Source organism: Lepidochelys kempii, chromosome 22, assembly GCF_965140265.1.
Source record: "Lepidochelys kempii isolate rLepKem1 chromosome 22, rLepKem1.hap2, whole genome shotgun sequence".
In the NCBI taxonomy this organism is placed as follows: Eukaryota; Metazoa; Chordata; order Testudines; family Cheloniidae; genus Lepidochelys; species Lepidochelys kempii.
The window spans coordinates 18,044,412-18,064,932 of NC_133277.1; the positions used below are offsets into that span (position 1 = coordinate 18,044,412).

At 45.4% G+C, this 20,521-nt stretch overlaps 1 protein-coding gene across 11 annotated transcripts in view; it reads right to left on the minus strand.

The window, feature by feature from the left end:
- Positions 1 to 13,643, minus strand: part of SIK3 (SIK family kinase 3) — a 154,480-nt gene extending 140,837 nt beyond the window's left edge. For 10 of the 11 annotated variants that reach the window (XM_073320975.1, XM_073320974.1, XM_073320972.1 and 7 more), the window contains exon 1: positions 13,394 to 13,643. In XM_073320975.1, coding sequence (XP_073177076.1) covers positions 13,394 to 13,591 — 198 coding nt within the window. In that variant the 5' untranslated portion in view covers positions 13,592 to 13,643. The remainder of the gene's footprint in view (positions 1 to 13,393) is intronic. The other variant, XM_073320968.1, reaches the window with a different exon arrangement.
- Between the last annotated feature and the right edge of the window lie 6,878 nt (positions 13,644 to 20,521).

Here is a 20,521-nt window from a genome sequence, read left to right on the forward strand (position 1 = left end):
ACAATTGAAAAAGTGAGGTTACATGCAGGTTACATGTCTGGCAAATGACTAACTGCAGCTGAGTGGGAAAATACCTACATTCAGACTTCACTATGCTTTTAACTATGAATTGGTATTCTTAGCTAAACTAAAAAAAATTAATATTCTGTTCTGACTGAACAAAAGTTTCCCCATATAAAAGTCAGCCAGTGTGGGAGAAGGTACACCCCCTGCTTCTCTGCAAGGGCAAGGGTTTCTCCAGAGGACATAGAACACCCAAACAGCAGGGAACGTTATATAGGTAACTATTACTTTAATTCCCGACATCAATTTGGTATGATTGGAAGTAAATTACTAGCAGCTGAATTAACTGGCAGAGAACAGAAAGTCAAAGATTTATCTGAAACACCCGAAGGAGCTCTTGTGAAAAAACCCTTGAAGTCAAAGATTAAATCTGCACTGAGAATCAGCAATGAACTTGACTTTTCAAACCATGATCTCACTGGCAACCAATAAATTGCTATATATTAGTGACAACTGGCTAGTTCAAACAGAATGTTTGAGATGCAACAAGCAGGCTCTGTGCATGGCTAATAATGGATTTCACTATAGCCACTGGTCATAACAGACTTGCATTTGTATGAAATTTGTTTATTAGTGCAGAGTAAAATGGCACAGTGTGTACTAACTAAACTTACAGGAAAAGATCTACCACCTCAAAATAGCTACAGGCAGTTGTTACCAGCCTCAGGAAGCAAGAAACCAAGGTCCAATTTGAAATGTACCGCAGAAGAACGCTATTCTGTTCATGTCACCTTGTTATGACAAGATAACCCAATCTAACTCAAGTGGTATTTTATCCATTCAGTTTTGATCTAGGAAAGGCCAATATGATTCTCTATAGCAGCCCTATGAGTGTCAGCATACTATTTGGCAAGTGTGAAAAAGCTTATTTGAATTCAGTAATGTCTCTAGCTACTCAAGTCCAGGAGATTGCATGCCTACCACCAAGGCCATTATTTATCAGGGACACTCCAGGCTAGATGATAGCCGCCTGCAAGATTCTAGTGCAAGGATATCCTTCAAGCGTAGTATCTTAAGAGGAAAAAATGAAGTGCTGAGACCAAGACTTTTTACCCTTCGTTAGTTAACGCCACTGCGTTGGACTTAACGTTGAGATAATCTAAAATTTAAGTGCACACAGAACTATGCAGCTACAGTAACTGGCCAAAAGTAGATATTTGTCTAGAGCAAAGGCACTTAAGGACCCAAATTAGAGATCAGTGCCCCACTGTACAAAGCACAGAAATAAAGACAGTCCCTGCCCCAGAGAGCTTAACTGATCAGTCTCACACTACATACCTGCAAGCCTTTAGACTTAAAGCAAAAGTCTGTTCAGATACTGTGCATCTCTTTTTCACTGATAAAAACAGCCACAAATAAGAATCCACTGCAATTTAGCATATTATCTTATGAGATTTTTATACTTAGTCATAAGTACACAGAGCTAACAGGATCTTCATTTGTAAGCTTATTCCTTCAAAGCCTGTTGAAGACTTAACTAATTTACTTAGTTTCAGGTGAAATTTGAGTTTTGGTGTTTCCAATTCAGCTGCTTTTGGCAGTCTATTGAGAAGTTTAAAACTAAATATATTGCCATCTCTAGAGGTACCACAAACACACACAGAAAATAGCTGATGAGACCGAACAGGATTCCAGTGAACCTAGTTCCTCAAAAGCTGATGAGAGGGGAGAAAATTTGGAAGCATTTCTGTCTAGAAGACTGCCATGTTTTTTTCGCATCACTGAACTCTATTGACAATCCTTTGCCAGTCACACGCACAATGAAAATGTTACTGTTCCTTCAATGCTGCTCGCTGTTATACCAATTGCCAACACTACATCACACAGAGTTCTCAGGGAATATGAAAGAAAGACAAAACCAGACAGTTCAGTATTTAAACACCCTAACAGGACAGAATGAAGAGAAACTGTACTAAACAATGGGGAACATTAATGCAGGAAACTGGTTTTACAGGAGATTTCCTACTTAACTGCATAACCTTTAGAAATGTTATAGAGCTACTGACATGTTTAAGTCTGGTACAAACAGGGGCTAAGCATGCTAGGAAAAACATATCTGAAGGGGACATGAAGCACTAGATAGTATAGGGCTGTTTGTGTGGAAGTGTAAATATGTACACAGAAGGTAACGCTCAAGTCTCAAAACTCATATTTTAATGGCGGCACCTTGGTACAATTTTTCAACCCCAGTCTTATTCCCATTAATATCAAGTTATGTGTTTCCCTAAATGAACATGGACAACTGTTGAGGCCTGGCTTTGTCAAATCACTTTAGCCCTAGCTTCAGTTTCTCAGTTGCATACTGGCATCCTATGCAAATTTTCACCCTCCTCCCCCTCAATCCCATCTCCAAAATCTGATAAATCCACACAACGTACTAGAATTACATCAGGTGCTTTAAAAAACTGAAGGAAAAGCTTCCAAGTGGTAAACCATATTCAAAGACAGCAAACAACTGAGAGATTCAAATGTATGGTGAAGAGACCAATTATATCAACTGTTAGTAGCCAAGATGCTTTTGGTTGTATAATATCAAAATAAGAGACTACCTAGAATGGCTCAGAGCAGTAAGATCCGTCATTTACAAATCAGTTGACTCATCCCCAGATTGGATCCCATGAACTTCTTCCATTGTTTTTAAACAGTTCTACAAAAGCTAACTCTCAGATCTTGAAGCTGCCAAGATAATTTGTCACTGAAATGTTATTTCTCATCATGTGCATGCATATGTTTATTACAGTAGGGATTCTTAGCAATTCTTGGCTCCCAGCTTTTTTGTGGGGTGGCTTTAAATCAGTGAAGCATTTGGTGCTGAAGATAAATTGCACAGATTTTTGAACCCAAAGCAGGTAAGTCACTCTGAGCCAACCACACTTAATGGTGCTCTTTATGCACTGTGGTGGGTGTGATACTGGTGAACAAGTATATCTAGGATTTTGGTTCCAAATCTTGTTGATCAAAAATATAAAGCGATAGTCACCCTATCTGCATACCTAAGATTGCCAATTAGTTACCATGGCTACCAGGAGCTTGGTTTTGAACTCAAGAACTATCATTTCACAGAAGCAGGCAGCAGCGCTACCTAGCCCTGGCTTGAGTTCAGACTAGCCATTTCCTCGGTTTCCCTCCTTGTGCACTCCTATGTCTTTGACATGCTTGACATATAAGCCCTTCTTGGGATCTGGGTTTATTAACAAAGTTCAAAAGGAAACACAAACTCACCCCAGACTTCCTAGCTGGCTCACAACTTTTGATGCAAAGTTCTTGTCCCATTCCTACTGAGACTTTCCTTTCCACGCTTCATCCTTACTAGCCAACTCCTACTCCCTGCCAGCTGGCACCCGCAGGTCCTCTGCCTGAGAGCTAAAGCAAAAACAGCACTGTCCCATCCTGCTTGGCCAGAAGAATGGAGATCTTAAGATGCCGGGCATATTATCAGCATAGAGAGAGCACCTCAGTCCTTAGTGCCTGCCCTCTCCTGTGACAATAAAAGGATTTTAGACAAAAATTAGTGCCACGGCATTCTTCTCAGAACAGCAAAGCTGAACACTAGATCCAGAATTGCTGGATTAGGAAAAAGTTAACAGCTTTCCAATTAAATTTTAAACTGGATATTACCACAGTACCATATACTGGATGACAGCTGGCTGAGCAAGTATGTGGCTGATCTACTAATAATTCGCAGCACGAATTTTCATTACAGAATACATAAAGCTGCTGGAGAAAGTTCCAATAGTAAAAGTGAAGTATGCACGCTGTATGTTAGTGTTAAAAGTTCTTCAATTCAACAGTATTTGGCTACTCTACCCTAGTACAGTAATGTCTCAATGGAGAGCCCATAGCCATATATTGGTTCCTTGGCTCATTTCAATCAATCCAGGCTGTCCTGGGATATCCTGTCCATCCTCACTGATTAGTACTGACTAGTGAAGTGAAACCATTTCTTCCCCCACTTCCCCAAGATGCAGCCAACTTTGTGCTATATTTGAGCACAAACTGTGTCAATTCCATCAGGTGTGGGAGTTTGTGTGTTTGTATGATTTGACTATGAAATTTAGCTGAGGCCACATAATTCCCTTTGATGGACATTGGATAGAATGAGAGGTTTCGCCTCAAGTATAGAGACACAGGAGTCAATTACCAGAAATATGCCAATGACTAATAATGAATCATAGTCCTTCAGGGGTTTCTTCACTTGAGTGTTAATGCAGCATATTAATCCCCTAGACTGGCATGGAGGCCTAGTCTGAAATCCATGGCACTTGTCTATTAACTAGATCATTTTAAAACTCTCTCCAGTTAAACCAGTGCAAACTTCTAATGTGGATACTCTAAATCAATTTAACCCTTGCTTATGTTAATTCATACGAAGTTGGTGTCGCTGAACTGACATAAGCAAGGGTTAAACTGATTTTGAGTATCCACATTAGAAGTTTGCACTGGTTTAACGGAAGAGTTTTAAAAATCATTTAGTTAAACCACTTTTTCATACAGACAAGGCCTAAGCACATCAGTGGCAATTTTATCTCTGTGGTACAGAAACTTGTGATTTTTAACATCAATGATTTTGGGAGCACTGAAGTCACACCAAGCTCTACGCAGTGTTCATTCTGGATGAATGAGCAGGCATTCTGTAAGAGCAATTAAGAAGAGAATGCTGTTTAGAATGATGTCCCCACACTCCGAGCTTTCACTGATGAGTTGGACAAATTTAACACTATCAGCTCTACTACATGGTTTCACCACTGTCTCCAGCCTGAGTTGCAGGAGCAATCTTTAGGGATGGGGAAGGGAAAAGGGGTTCTGTCTCCATGACACCTCAGACACTACTAATTAGTTATTTAGTTCTATCTAGAAGACTAGAGACGGCAAAAAAAATTGTGATAATTAGGAGGCAGTGACACTTGTCAACTTGCTACAGTTCCTACAATCAAGTCAAGACACTAGTGAACAGAATTTCACTGCCTTCTGTGATTTATCTGCCCAGTGAGAATTCTAATCAGAGTTCTGACATGCTAACACTTGGGTGACGGGGCTTACCAAATATGCTTAAGCGGTCTCGCTAAATTTTTCTTTGCTGCAGATAGTAAATTTAGTTTTTTCATGATTTTGGCAAGGATAAGAGAAGAGGGGAGTGTTTGGGCTAGCAAGTTGACAGGAGAGTTGTACAAAGTTGCAGTACTGTGTGTGTTTTCTTGCTGTTAGAGATTTTTTCACAGATTCTCACAGTCTAATCTTCCCTTAAAAAGTTGGTATTTACACAGGTACTTCCTATTAGTGCTATTCCTCCACCATGAGGCAGGAGTCCTAAAGACCCTATGTCACATCTGTGCCACTAGGGAGAAGACAAAAAACAATACTGCCACTTAGCCCCGTACTAAGAAGGAAGACACTAGCCCATTAGGACACTAGTTACCACAGTACCTGCTTTTCTTCCTCAGGGAGGCTATTTTTGAACCTAGCCTATGAAATAGAACTTTGATCGTCAGTTCTTCTCTTTACACACTCAGCCTTCCTGCCTCTTGGCACACAGCTCCAAAGCCTCAACAGAATAAGCAATGAAATGCTGGGTTACTTTAAGGCAAAAAAAGTCAAAACTACAAATGCCTAGTAGGGAAATGCCTTCAATGAAAACATGATAGTCTAAGAGAACCCCTCACCCCAAATCTTCTGTTCCTTTTCAGCAAAGCTCATCCACACAGCTAGGACACAGGTGTTTTATAAGATGGGAAGGGAATGCCTTAAGGGTAACAAGTAAACAAGACATAACCTTGCCTAACAAGTGGCCAGTGACAAGCTGGGAGAGCAGACTGCCTGAAAGCCATGCCTGAGTAGACTATTATCCCCTCCAAAAAATGCTAAGCAAGCACTAGGTTCTTTAGCCAAGGAGGCCAATTCATCAAATTCAAAATGAGAATGTTAAAGCCCTATCAGCTGGTAATGATACACAAATCCTGTCCTCAAGGTCTTCAGTGTAAGCTGTCACCATGACAGAGCCTGCTACACAGGGTCTCATGCTCAACAGTGTATATGCATTAATCTATTGGCTATTTGTAAATTCCTTCGTACAGCTCAGAAATATGTAGTGAAATGCTAGATGCCATCAATTCAGCATGCAATCAGTAGGTACTATCTACATTACATTTAACACATCTCTCTCTCACACACACACACCCTACTGGTGTCCAGGAAGAGAGCACTAGTAGTTGTCAATGGAAGTGAAGAACAGTAAATATCCTGGACCAGAAGACCCTTTCCTTCTCTTAGGAATTCCCTAAGCCTGGCTATTCAATGGCTGAAATACAGTGGCTCTTTTGGAACATATAAGCAGCAAGATCAGCAGCATGTGAGTAACATTATACTGCGTGCCAGAGGAATTATTTGTGATTCACAATTAATCAGGGTTTCTTATGTTTGAAAGAAAAAAGCAGGAGAAAAAACGTGTACTAATGGATATTGATGAAAGGGAAAGTGACCATCAAGGTTACCATATCAGCTGCTCGCATAGTTCATTATGAAGCTAACGGCAAGAGTATTAACCTGTTTCTGTTCGAGAAGGTTCAGAGCAATGGTGAATCACAGCATACTGAACCCAGTACAGCACCCCTCCATGATCAGAACATTAGGAGTGCTCTGAGCAGAGGCTTTGGGGTTACCCCATGGCCACATGCCTTATGGACACGCTCAAGATGGGGAACAACTGGGTTGAGCATGGAGCACTCTTCACTCCTCAGCACTAGCCCATCTGGGAGCAGCTTTACTTTCTACCTTTTACGGAAAACAAGAATCCAGGCAAGAATCACTGTGGCTCCCTGAGCCTTTTGCATGCCGGAGCTACAGTGCCATAGTCACGGAACCAAGCCCTTTCCATGGCAGCCCGCTCCCACTGCCAGCTAAGTCAGCCAACCAGTTCTCATACTGCGTTTTCAGTGCTGTGGACCCACTTCTGTCTGAATTCAATGCCAGATTAATTTATTTGCCTCAAAGTTACTCATGTATAGGTCTAAGCCTAGAATCTAATTAAGCTATATCTTTAATAGGCTACAAAGGAAGGAAAATGTTATTTCTATTGCAGATATTTGAGAGGCGTTCCAGTTCAACAATAAGGGGCATCTCAGAAGTAAACAGAAGAATGGACACATCAGTTCACCACTAGCGTTTCCACTACTCTCCCAGCTTCTGTACCTGAAATAGCAGGTCTATGTCATGCCAAGGAGTTAAATTTACCTTGCAACCACCATATTTGTATGTCAGATCAAATTTTTTTTTTTTTTATGGAAAACGTGAAACTTCTGTACTCTAGGTAAACAATGCTTGAATGAGTAATACTTTTACCTAAAAGAGTCAGACCTGCTCTGGGCTCTGCATGTTATCTAGTTCTGTGAACCCAAGAATATACATATTTGGCTGGCAGGAAGACAGTATGGTCTAGCAGATCAAGCACTTGACTGGAAGCCAGAACTCCTGACACTGACTCCTTCTGTGGCCTTGGACAAGCCACTTATCTCATGTTGGGGGAAACTGAGGCAAAGTTTAACACCTAACTCTCACTGATGATTGAAAACCCCAGTAAGTGCATCACAATGGGTTGTGAACTCATGGTAACATCTCAGTTTACAGAGAGGGCTTGACCTACATAGTGATGTGTTCCTTGTTAAAAACAAAAAACTAAAGCACAAAAACAAAAAGTCAGAAACTGCTCAAAAGCCTTTGGAAAGGCATGTAGTTATATGTCCTCACAGCAGAGCTGGAGTAGATCACTGCATGCTGCAGCTGACAAAAAGGAGCAAAAGAGGTGCAAAGAGCTTTCAGGACTGTAACATCTCTGCTGTTGTGAAGACAGATTTTAAAATAATACACTAAGCTTTACAACACTATCCAGAATATGAGGAAAGGTGAAGGTAGATGTGCCACAGTATATGCAGTCATCTCTATCAGCAAACACCATTCAACTCTTATGAAAGAACATGGCATTAGAAAAAACTCCAGTGTCTGACCAGAGTCAGAATACTAATAAAGTCACTTGGATGATTTATAAATGGAAATTGTGCAGCGAACAATCCATTCAATAGGTCACTTGGAGGATTTTTAAAACAAAAAACAAAGACTGATTCTTGTGAAACACCAGAACACTGACAGAGGAAGGGAGGACAGGAGGCAGGAAACAGAAATGGAGAGATGTAGCAAGATATCCTGCAGGTGCCCAATTAATCCTAGTCAGGGAAATAACTCCAGTTCCTGTCCAGCCATCAGAATAGCTCTGTTTTACCGCATACTAGATTTCAAGTTTGCATAACAGGGCCTAAAAGTAAGCTGCTGGCTTAGTTAATATATAAACTGTCAAGCTATGCCTTTTTATTTAGTTAATTCCTGTAGGGATAATTATGACCCCAAGCATCCTGCCCTTTAGGATGATATGGTTCCTTTCACAAGTGTCCCCAACATTACTGACCCATATTTAAGTTGTGAAATTCAGTTGTGTAAACTACAGTCTTGTGTCAGCAAGACATACCAGACCATTGTTGTGAAGTATACAGAACGTGGGAACATACTAGCTATGTAAATAAAGATATGTCCTAGTCAGTTTCAAAATGGCTACGAATTATAATACTCAACCTAAGTCAGTGGTTCTCAACAAGAGGTACGTGTACCCTGGAGCGTACCGCAGACGTCTTCCAAGGGGTACATCAACTCATCTAGATATTTGCCTCGTTTTACAATAGGCTACATAAAAAGTACGAGGGAAGTCAGTACAAACTAAAATTTCATACAGACAATGACTTGTTTATACTGCTCTATATACTATATACTGAAATGTAAGTACAATATTTATATTCCAATTGATTTATTTTATAATTATATAGTACAAATGAGAGTCAGCTATTATTCAGTAATAGTGTGCTGTGTCACTTTTGTATTTTTATGTCTGATTTTGGAAGCAAGTACTGTAGTTTGTAAGTGAGGTGGAACCTGGGGGTACGCAAGACAAATCAGATTCCTGAAAGGGGTACAGTAGCTTGGAAAGGTTGAGCGCCACTGACCTAAGTAATGGGTTATGAGGTTTTTGTTTATTTCTTTTTTCAGATGGGAAGGGGGATCTACAGTATTTAAATCAAGACATGCCCAGGTGTCACATCAAAGTCATCTGAACTTGTAGAATATCTACACCAGACAGAAAAAGATCTCAGATCAACAGGTAATCTCTAAGTTCACAAAATGGTAAAAAACTTTGAACTGTACCAAGCAGGTTAATCATCATCATTTAAAAGTTATCGACATTTGCTGTGATTACTTTTGGAAGGGCATGGTTCCAGTTTGAGTGTCACTGAAGAATAAAATAAGCTTCTTCCAATGAGAAGTCAGAGCATCAAATTTGTTAAGCAATTTGATTCGGCTGCATTGACCAATTGTACTATGCTCGAGTTTCATTATCAACAATGTTTTAGTTACTTGACTAAATGGGGTGATTTCACAAAGATTCAGTTTAAGTAATTTTCCTTGAGTCAAACAATTCATTACTATGAAGAAAACAAACGCTTCATGGGTTTCATTTTGGAACTTTCAATGCCCTCTTAAACAACGGAGTTTCCATAACACGTTAGCCATTTCCGATTTACTTAATACTGATTCTTCCCAACAACCCCCATCTTTCTGACGGAGTTTGAAATATAGCTTTTTGATTTCCCCCTTGTTTGTACATCACAGTCAGCAATGTCCAAACTACTGACAGCTCCTGAGGACAGCAAGAACAGCATAAGAACAATATTGGGGGAGGACATAGGTCCTACATATGAAGTGATTTTTCTTTTCTTTTCCCGCTCTGCTTCTCAGGCAGAGGTGAGTTTTGAAGTGAACTAGCTCTTCAGAACCCAGAGTATCCTGGTGCTGAAGGTTTTCAGTTTCCAGTTAGAGAATGGAAACCTGCTCCACATCTATTGGAGAACCTGAAAGTACATAAGCTGCCACTATAATTTCTCTCTCTGGATTTAAGGATTGGAAGCATCTAACATCTACCACCATACCATGCAATATATACAATGTCTCCTATATGGAAGAGGACAATTAAGTTAACCAACTTCAGAATTAGAGATGCAAGTGGCACAGGCCTTAACTTAGTGCAATGGCTTTTCATTAGTGGAGATTCAAGTTCAACCCATTCTTAGGTCATAAGTTATATACATTTGGTAGTCTCAATACACGCACTACTGGCCATCTGGTCATAAATAGGCCAGTCAAAGGTTAAGTTTGTGTTCATCTTTTCACTATCTCGCAAGATCTTTAGCCATTCACATGCAATAAACCAACTCACAACCTTCAATATTTCACAACCTTCAGAATTAACAATGCTCAATACAAAGCCTGACTCAGCTAGGAATGCTGAAAACAGGAGCTCAGTTAATAATTGAAGGGCTGATTTCTAATCAAGATGCTCAGTTTTCAGCATTTAAAGCAGCTGAAATGGGAGCATTCCTGCTTCTATCAGCAAAGTTCAGGAAGCTTAGTTATCATCACTGGGCAAGTAACGATCAAGCCATAAGTAATGCTAGACTGTAGCATCTTGCAATTAAAGGCAGAGGCATCTCTGAATGTTGTAAATACTACATAAACAAGAGCAGCTAATCCACTACTAAAAGATGCTGTCCAGTAGGCATTACATTACTTTAGATTAAACTTTAACAGCCTCTGGGACAAGTCCTACTCAGGCAGATGGGTGTAAATCCAGAATTTAAGAAAATGGAGGCATTAATTTATAGTTACACCAGTGTCACAGCAGGATTTGACTCCTGAAATTTACATGGCAATCAAAAAGTGTGCAAGCCAAAAAACTCTTGACAGGCTGACTTTCCCTTGCTGTCAATTTGCTGATATAATGGACAGGGGCATAGAAAAGATGGTCTGTGGTGGTAAGGACCCACAGCCCTGCTGGACCAGCATGGCCCCTGATTAAGTTTCCATTAGGATTTTCAGGACACTATGGCTTCTACAGAGGAACCCACAGAGCACTGCACTGTTGCAGCATGTACTGGCATATTCAGCACTAAAATCTGGAAGACAGAGGATGGGGTACTAAAAATGACAATATGATACTTTTATTAGTTGCTGGAATGTGACTTCTGATATGCAAATAAGTGATATACCCATCAGCTAATCTGTACCTCAAAATGACCTGCCTGCATACTGCAAATATTTGGTCAACAAGTCTTTTCTTCCTCTGTTTTATTCTTTACAGTTTATGGGATAGTCCTGGAAGACTCAAACTCTTCTTTAAAAAAATATCTGGGGAAAGGTTTGTCTTTAAACTGAAACATAAGTATTGCCCTTTATTAAGTTCGCCAATAACCCCTCCTATCCAAAACAGTCAGCTCTTCTTTCAGGTTTATCCATGTGAAATTAATTAAATAAGAGTCAGGATCAAAGCAGTTGCATGGCATTGGATAGTAAAAACTCTTCAGAATGCTATTTTCACTCGTGAGAACCGACAAAAGGTCTGTGGTGAAGAGGATGGCACCAATATCACAAAGACAAGGTGGGTGAGGTAATATCTTTTATTGGACCAACTTCTGTTGGTGAAGGAGACAAACTTTCAAGCTTACACAGAGCTCTTCCTCAGGTAACAGTCATTCTGACTAAACTCAACACTGAGACAATGACAACAGAGTTCAGAATCCACCATCCAATTGGGAAAGAGCATTTTCTGCAGCTTTTTTTGTTACCTGGGGCTGTACCAAAAACTCATATGCTAGATCAGGGGTTCTCAAACTGGGGACTGTGACCCCTCAGGGGGTTGCAAGGTGGTTACTTGGGGGTCACAAGCTATCAGCTCTGTGGGACTGACAGCTCCAAGCCCCCATTAAATGATCCCCCCCCCATTTTTAATGTATATGGGGGGGGTCACATTCAGATGCTTGCTGTATCACTTTAGATAAGCTATTACCAGCAGGAGAGTGGGGTGGTGGGAGATATTTTTTCATGCTTTGTGTGTATAAAAAGATCTTCTACACTTTCCACAGTATGCATCCAATGAAGTGAGCTGTAGCTCACAAAAGCTTACGCTCAAATAAATTGGTTAGTCTCTAAAGTGCCACAAGTGCTCCTTTTCTTTTTGTGTCAAAGGGGTCATCAATACAAAAGCTTTCTATCATCAAGGCCTGAGAATGCTACATCAACAGGTGTTAGCCCTACCCAAGTTGTTCAGAGCAGCAACTTCTTCTAAAGTGGACACAGGGAGGAATGAGGAGCCCAAAATATGTATGACATTCACACAAAACAAGACATTTCACTGGTTGGTGTCAGTGATACAGAGGATCAGGGTCTCACAAAACCTTATACTGAGAAATGCTTTCACTGTTTGTTTGGTGTTTTTTGTTTTGTTTTAAATAAACAGTTTTTGTTTAGGATCTACACTTCCCCCTGAAAAGTTTGGAATTCAAACAGTGCAGCAAAAGAACCAGAAAGTGAAAGTGACCAATACATTTTCACTATCCAAGATGAACAGGGCAATTAAGAAATGCAGATTGTGAACAAAGCACAGACAGTGAATGATAGAATTTTAGAACCTTTCCCTTCAAGAGTTTTGATTCTCCGTCAGCCTGCCCAATCCGATTTTAACCCTTGAGCAAGCCCTTAAAACACAGCCAGGGACATTGTCCACCAGCGTGTTCTGAGCCATACTGCACAAGTGACCAGGTGCACATGGGAGCCACTGCTAACATCGTGCAGGGCTCCTGACACATCCCTGTGCAGCAGCAGTTGCATAAGAACAGTGCAGCACCCGCCACTGACCAGCGACACTGAAGCCCAGCAGCTCGCAGGGCCCGGCAGGGTCCTGGGGGCCCTGACCCAGGCGGAGACCCAGCCGCGGGGGAGAGTGGCTGCGCCCAGCCGCCTCAGCGGGCCGGGGGGGGAGCGCGGAGCCAGGGCAAGCGGCTCCTGGTCCAGCTGCGGGAGCTGAAGGCGGAGGCTGCGGAACGGGGGAGCTCAGCCCAGGCACGAGCCCCGCTCCGGGCACAGCCCTGGGAGACCGGGGGGGCAGCCCCCGGGGCCCCCGTGTGTGGGGCTGGGCACACTGCGCCCCAGGGCGTCCCGGGGTGACACCAGCCCCCTGCCGCGGGGGGGCGGGGGGGGGCCAGGATCGGACCCCGAAGCCAGCAGCAGGCCGGGGCCCCCTCCGCCCCCGCAGCTGCCCAGCCCCACGCACGACGTGCGGCCCCCGCCGACCTTACCCCCGGCCCCCGGCCCAGCCCCCTGCGCCCGGGCCCCCGGCCCAGCCCCCCCCGGACCGTATCCGCGGCCCCCTCGGCTCCCGCCGCCGGCCCGGGCCCCCCCGCACCTTGGCCCGGGTCACCAGGTGGGTCGCCAGCTTCACCACGGCGAAGTTGCCCTTGCCGATGGTCCGCTCGACCTCGTAGTATCCGATGCGGGCGGGGCCCGGGGGCCGGGGGGGCGGCGGGGCCGGGGGCAGCCGGGGGCCGGGGGCTGGAGGGGGGCCCCCCGCTCCGCCGCTCGCTGCAGCCGCCGCCGCCGCCATCTTGGTACGAGGAGCAGAAAGCCCCCCCCCTCCCGGGGCTGCGGCACCGCGTGAGCTCATCGGCCCGGGGGCGGGGCCACCGCTGCCACGGCAACCACCGGGGGCGGGGCCCACTGACGCCAGCAAAGCGGCCGCCGTTTCCGCGCGTCACGCCGAGCGGGGCGGGGCCTAGAGCGGAGACGCGACGGGGCGCGGGAGGGGGCAATCCCTGGGGGAAGCCCCGCCGGGGAGTGGGGGGTTCCCCCGTCTCCGCGGCCAAGCAGGCCCCAGCGCAATGGGGCGGAGCCTCCGCTCTCGCCTCAGGGTCCCTGGGCAACGGAGACCCCCGCCTTCCCCAACAGGGACATCCCCGACCCTCCCCCCCCGCACCGGGACCCCCCCAGCTTAGCCCCCCCCGTGGGGACATCCCCGCCCCTTCCCCCCGCACCGGGACCCCCCAGCTCAGCCCCCCCCGTGGGGACATCCCCGCCCCTTCCCCCCCGCACCGGGACCCCCCCAGCTCAGCCCCCCCCGTGGGGACATCCCCGCCCCTTCCCCCCCGCACCGGGACCCCCCCAGCTTAGCCCCCCCCGTGGGGACATCCCCGCCCCTTCCCCCCCGCACCGGGACCCCCCCAGCTCAGCCCCCCCCGTGGGGACATCCCCGCCCCTTCCCCCCCGCACCGGGACCCCCCCAGCTCAGCCCCCCCCGTGGGGACATCCCCGCCCCTTCCCCCCCGCACCGGGACCCCCCCAGCTCAGCCCCCCCCGTGGGGACATCCCCGCCCCTTCCCCCCCGCACCGGGACCCCCCCAGCTCAGCCCCCCCCGTGGGGACATCCCCGCCCCTTCCCCCCCGCACCGGGACCCCCCAGCTCAGCGCCCCCCGTGGGGACATCCCCGCCCCTTCCCCCCCGCACCGGGACCCCCCCAGCTCAGCCCCCCCCGTGGGGACATCCCCGCCCCTTCCCCCCCGCACCGGGACCCCCCAGCTCAGCCCCCCCCGTGGGGACATCCCCGCCCCTTCCCCCCGCACCGGAACCCCCCCAGCTCAGCCCCCCCCGTGGGGACAGCCCCGCCCCTCCCCCCCCTGCACCGGGACCCCCCCAGCTTAGCCCCCCCGTGGGGACATCCCCGCCCCTTCCCCCCCGCACCGGGACCCCCCAGCTCAGCCCCCCCCGTGGGGACATCCCCGCCCCTTCCCCCCCTGCACCGGGACCCCCCCAGCTTAGCCCCCCCGTGGGGACATCCCCGCCCCTTCCCCCCCGCACCGGGACCCCCCAGCTCAGCCCCCCCCGTGGGGACAGCCCCGCCCCTCCCCCCCCTGCACCGGGACCCCCCAGCTCGGCCCCCCCGTGGGGACATCCCCGCCCCTTCCCCCCCGCACCGGGACCCCCTCCCCAACTCGGCCCCCCCGTGGGGACAGCCCCGCCCCTACCCCCCCACACTGGGACCCCCCCAGCTCAGTGCCTCCTCCAACGGGGATGTTCCCTCTCCTTACCCCCTGCACCGGGACACTCCTTCAGGCCCTTCCCCCATACTGGGATCCCCCAGCTCAGCCCCCCCTTCCCAGATGGGGACTCTCCCTGCACTGGGACCACCTCAGCCCCATTGAACTAGGACCCACCCCCCTTCTCCTAAATCTGGGACACCCCCTTTTGGAACTGGGACACACAAAGACCCCCTCACCACTACCCCCAGGATTGGAATCTCCCACCTCTGTGAAAAATGCTGCCCACTCAGGTATCCTGGTAGGTGTGAAAGGGGATGAGTGGAGGAGGATGACCCTACTGCCCAACAGCAGGACAAGGAATTCAGGGACAACTCAATCTGCAGAGCCCAGGGTGTGTAAGGGGACAGGCACTGCAGGTGCAACAGGATCAGAGAAGGAGGCAGCAGCTTTAGGTAACTGGGACCAGAACTGGGGAGTTGCTATCGTCCTACAGACTGTTTCTCTTTTTACGAGCACCACATATTATGAAAATAGAGGAGGAGGACTTGTGGCACCTTAGAGACTAACCAATTTATTTGAGCATAAGCTTTCGTAAGCTACATCCGATGAAGTGAGCTGTAGCTCACGAAAGCTTATGCGCAAATAAATTGGTTAGTCTCTAAGGTGCCACAAGTACTCCTTTTCTTTTTGCGAATACAGACTAACACGGCTGTTACTCTGAAACATATTATGAAGGAATTCTATTCTAGTCAGATTGTATCCATCATTGTGATATCCAAATGCCTTACTAGGCATATAACATGTACAGTCAAGAGCGTGCATGTGCACAAGTTTCATGGTACCATTCGGTATGCAACAAGTTACTCCATAGCCAATATGAATCATTGGGTGTGACACTCAAAGTGACAGACTTCACAATGTTATCGAACACCTGTGAGCCACAGGAACTAACCACAAGAGATGGGACTCAATGGTGAGGTCCAGGAGCCACACCCTTGTAAGAAACTCACCCACTCCCCATCCCAACTTCTGAAAATAGGGAAAATGTTGAGATTCCTACAGTTCATGGACCCTGCTCGGGGCTCCATCTTTCAGTCTTTATCTAGCTGCGGGCTAGAATATACCAATCATCCTCCACCTGTTCCTTATCCTTCCCACCAAACTACTTGAAAGGAAGTTCTTGACTACTCTACCACTTCCCCTCTATGTTTTTGAGTCTTCTCCCATAAATAGCTCTATCTTCTGCCTCTGGCATTGTCCATAGCTGATCCAACCAACAGCAGCATGAAGCTGATATCATACTTGACAGTTTCTGTGAAGAGTACCTACGAAATTGACCAGCCTAGTTAGTTTCTCTGTAATTGCTTTACTGTCATCTCCTTCTCTTTGCAATCAGGCTGCCTTGCAATCATGAGGGCTAGAAACTTACATTTCTGCTGAAGTTGCTGTCTTAGATTCTCATGCTCACCAGTTCCCACTGGTTAGCTCCCCTCTCACAAGAGAAGCCAGCACATACTGGCATATCTCTGGAGACATCTGCTAAATGCAGCTATGGTGCCAGTAGGATACAATTCCTAGGACTTAGTGTCTTTTTTTAAAATGTAAGCTTTTGTGCCAAGTTAAAAATATTCCAAAGCTAGAGGATTTTCCCCATCAGATTATTATATGGGGACAAACCAGAACCCTGGATCCAAACATGCCTGAAATTTGAGAAGTTCTCAAAAAATCCCTAAAAATATTTTTTTAAAGAGAATTCAAGGCACCAAATGTGACCCAAGAGCCTCAATCAAAGTAATTCTTTAAAATAATTTCTGGGTATAGGCAAAACTTTCAGAGCTAAAATTGAGAACAGGATTAATACCAAGAATACCTACCTTTGTACTGGTTTCAGAGTAGCAGCCATGTTAGTCTGTATTTGCAAAAAGAAAAGGAGGACTTGTGGCACCTTAGAGACTAACAAATTTATTTGAGCATAAGCTTTCGTGAGCTACAGCTCACTTTATTGGATGCCACAAGTACTCCTTTTCTTTTTACATTTGTACTGTTAACAGTTCCTCGCCAGTATTTATGGAGGGAGAGCAAGAATAATGAGTTAGTGATCCCTTCATGCTCACTGAAGTCTAATCCTGGTGCTTTTGAAGCCCCATGCTGCCAGCTTTCCCTATACTTCAAGGCAAGCAGCTTTTTGCACCCAACACCAAAGATGTTTTACTTTCAGTTGTTTACCAGAACACATGCACCAGAAAATAGCTACCAGGAAGTCTAATTTTCCAGAGAAAGGCAAGTACACAGTCTGTTTGATTCACCCTCTCCTCTTGATTAAATATGATCTGTCAGTAAAAGTTACTGCCAGTGGCACCAAATGTGCTTCCTCGCCAGCCGCTGTAGTCACAGACTATTCACGTACATGAGCCTATTGTCCTATGTAGCTACAGTTGTGGTTTTATTTTTGCCCTCTGAAGTTCTAAAGAAAAGTTTCCCTATGTTCTAAAAAGCTGCCTGCACAAAGAACTTTTGACTGTAGTGACCCCAGCTGGTAAAGCACAGCCAATTGCAACTACAGGATGCTCTGGCCAACAGGCTGTTCATTATAACATGAATATCATTTACAAGATCCCATGCAATCTAGCATCCAAAGCTAATCCCTCCCCTTCATTAGTCTCCCCTCCCACATGCCAGTACTGACCACAGAGGTCCAGAACCTGTCCCAACTGCAAAATTAGGATTTAAGCCAGACTTTCACTCTATTCCAGAAGGCTGAGACCATCAAGGAGGAAGGGAGTGGGTTTTGGAGGGATAGTTGCTCCAACCCATCATGAAAATGCCAATTGCTAAAATTGTCTCTGGTCCATGTCGGTACCGATGCACATTGGTGCTGTTCGGCAGCAGCCATCACTGGGTGATCAGCGCACTACTACTTCAGGCTCCTCACAGCAGCTCTAATACAATTTACTAGATTATTCAGGTTTCAGAGCAGCAGCCGTGTTAGTCTGTATCTGCAAAAAGAACAGGAGGACTTGTGGCACCTTAGAGACGAACCAATTTATTTGAGCATGAGCTTTCGTGAGCTACAGCTCACTTCATCGGATGCATTCAGTGGAAAATACAGTGGGGAGATTTATATACACAGAGAACATGAAATAATGGGTGTTACCATACACGCTGTAACGAGAGTGATCAAGTAAGGTGAGCTATTACCAGCGGCGGGGGGGGGGGACTTTTTGTAGTGGTAATCAAGGTGGGCCATTTCCAGCAGTTCACAAGAATGTGTGAGGAAGGTGGGGGGGGATAAACATGAGGAAATAGTTTTACTTTGTGTAATGACCCATCCACTCCCAGTCTTTATTCAAGCCTAAGTTAATTGTATCCAGTTTGCAAATTAATTCCAATTCAGCAGTCTCTTGTTGGAGTCTGTTTTCGAAGTTTTTTTGTTGAAGAATTGCCACTTTTAGGTCTGTAATCGAGTGACCAAAGAGACTGAAGTGTTCTCTGACTGATTTTTGAATGTTATAATTCTTGACATCTGATTTGTGTCCATTTATTCTTTTACGTAGAGACTGTCTAGTTTGGTCAATGTACATGGCAGAGGGGCATTGCTGGCACATGATGGCATATATCACACTGGTAGATGTGCAGGTGAACGAGCCTCAGGCTCTCTTGTAGCCACTAGCTTCAGATTTTTGCCCCCAAGCTTCATCCCACCACCAAGAATTCTACAAAACAAGTTTTTAAATGGACTATGTAACTTTTTAGAGCTCTGACAATGGGAACCCTACTACAAAATCCCCACCATCTGCAATTACAACAACTGACTTTAATGGTGGGATTCTTTCTACGTGCTGAGGAGGCAATGCTGTTTGTTTTCAGGAGTGCTCAACACCTCCAGATTCTGTGGAAATCAGTGGAAAGCACAGCTGTTCAACACTGCTGAAAACCAGATCCACTGTGTTTATGGAATATTTGCAATGTTTCGTGCTCCACTGTTCTACAATTGTACAGGACTCTTCGCTATGCCAAAGTCACTGCCTAGGTTGTGGGAGTTTTAGAACTTATGAAGCAGTGACTACAAGAAGTACAACTCTGCCAGTTACTCTGGGCCACAGCACTCCTGGTTATTTCTGTCCTCAGCTGCTCAGGCAATTCTCTCACTGCTCCATCTCCTTCTGTTGCACTCATAGTCCTCTTCTGGTCAGAAACTAAACTGCTCCAATTAATATCATGGGTTTATGATGTGGAAAAGCCTCACTCCACATTAGTCTGTCACTAATTCTTGCAGAACAGTGTTTTGTATTGCAGGATGTTCTAATAGGTTTGATACAATATAGTGTGGGTTTTTGTCTAGTATCTTTCACGAAAGGCTGCGCAGCGTATTCTATTCCATATATAGACTGAGACAAGGAAGCTACTTACACTGTATTCTAGAAGCAGTTGTGCTAGAGGAAGGAAGGCCAGTTTTTTGAGGGGTTGGAGGAAGACAATAACAGATGAGATGGGATACTGAGGCTCCAGGAGTAAAGTTGTATTAACAAAACTAGGTTTAATTGTGCAATGAGTTTAGATAATACAGAGGGGAATCTGTAGAATGTGTCAAATTGAGCATTAACATAAATTCATTAGGCATTCAAGTTACATCGAGGCTGAATTCTAAAACATTCCTGTTGGTCTGAAAGTAGAAAAACTAAGGAAAGGTGGGGATATTGAGGGTATAAAAGAAGACTGGATGGGTAGCAACAGAACAGTGAGAATCAAGGACAGAGGAAGCTATCTGGAAGATTACAAGAAACAGGGATTCAGCTAGAGAGTTCAGTTCCTACTTATCTGTGCCCAAGGTAAAAATCCAAAGAAAAGGGCTAGAGGGAGGTTTCCAGCAGAGGCTATTTATAGCCCAGCCTTAAACAACAAAGACACATAAACCCTCCAAAAAAAACATTTAAAAATCTTTGAAGACAAGACAAGGAAGTATCAACTTCTCATTCTTCAAGGTTAGAGTAGCTATCACAGGACTAACCTTGGCCTACCCCAAGGGCAACAAAAATGATCAGGGGTATGGAAAGGTTTCCATATGAGGAGCAATTAATCAGACTGGGACTTTTCAGCTTGGAAAAGAGACGACTAGGGGGGATATGATAGACGACTACAAAATCATGACTGGTGTGAACTGTTAATCCAATCTGTCTCTTCATCTTTCTCTGTTCATTCATCCATCATTTAATTCACTGCATAACAAGCTCCACTGGAACAAATTACCTGTCAGGCTTGGCCATTGGCCATAGCACTGTAGTCACTGCTGTGAAAAGGAAAAGGAAGCTGGGGCCCCAAAACAGAATCTCTTTTCCCTTACCCTCAGTCATGAAGCTTGTATGCTGCTATGTTCGAGTCTCAGCATTCCTGGCAAGTGAGGCCAAGGTTTTACTTTTCCGGATTTTGTATTTTTTCACATATATTTTTGATTCTTTAATTACCCCCACAGAAAAGTCTTGTGTCCTGCTAAAAATCAGGA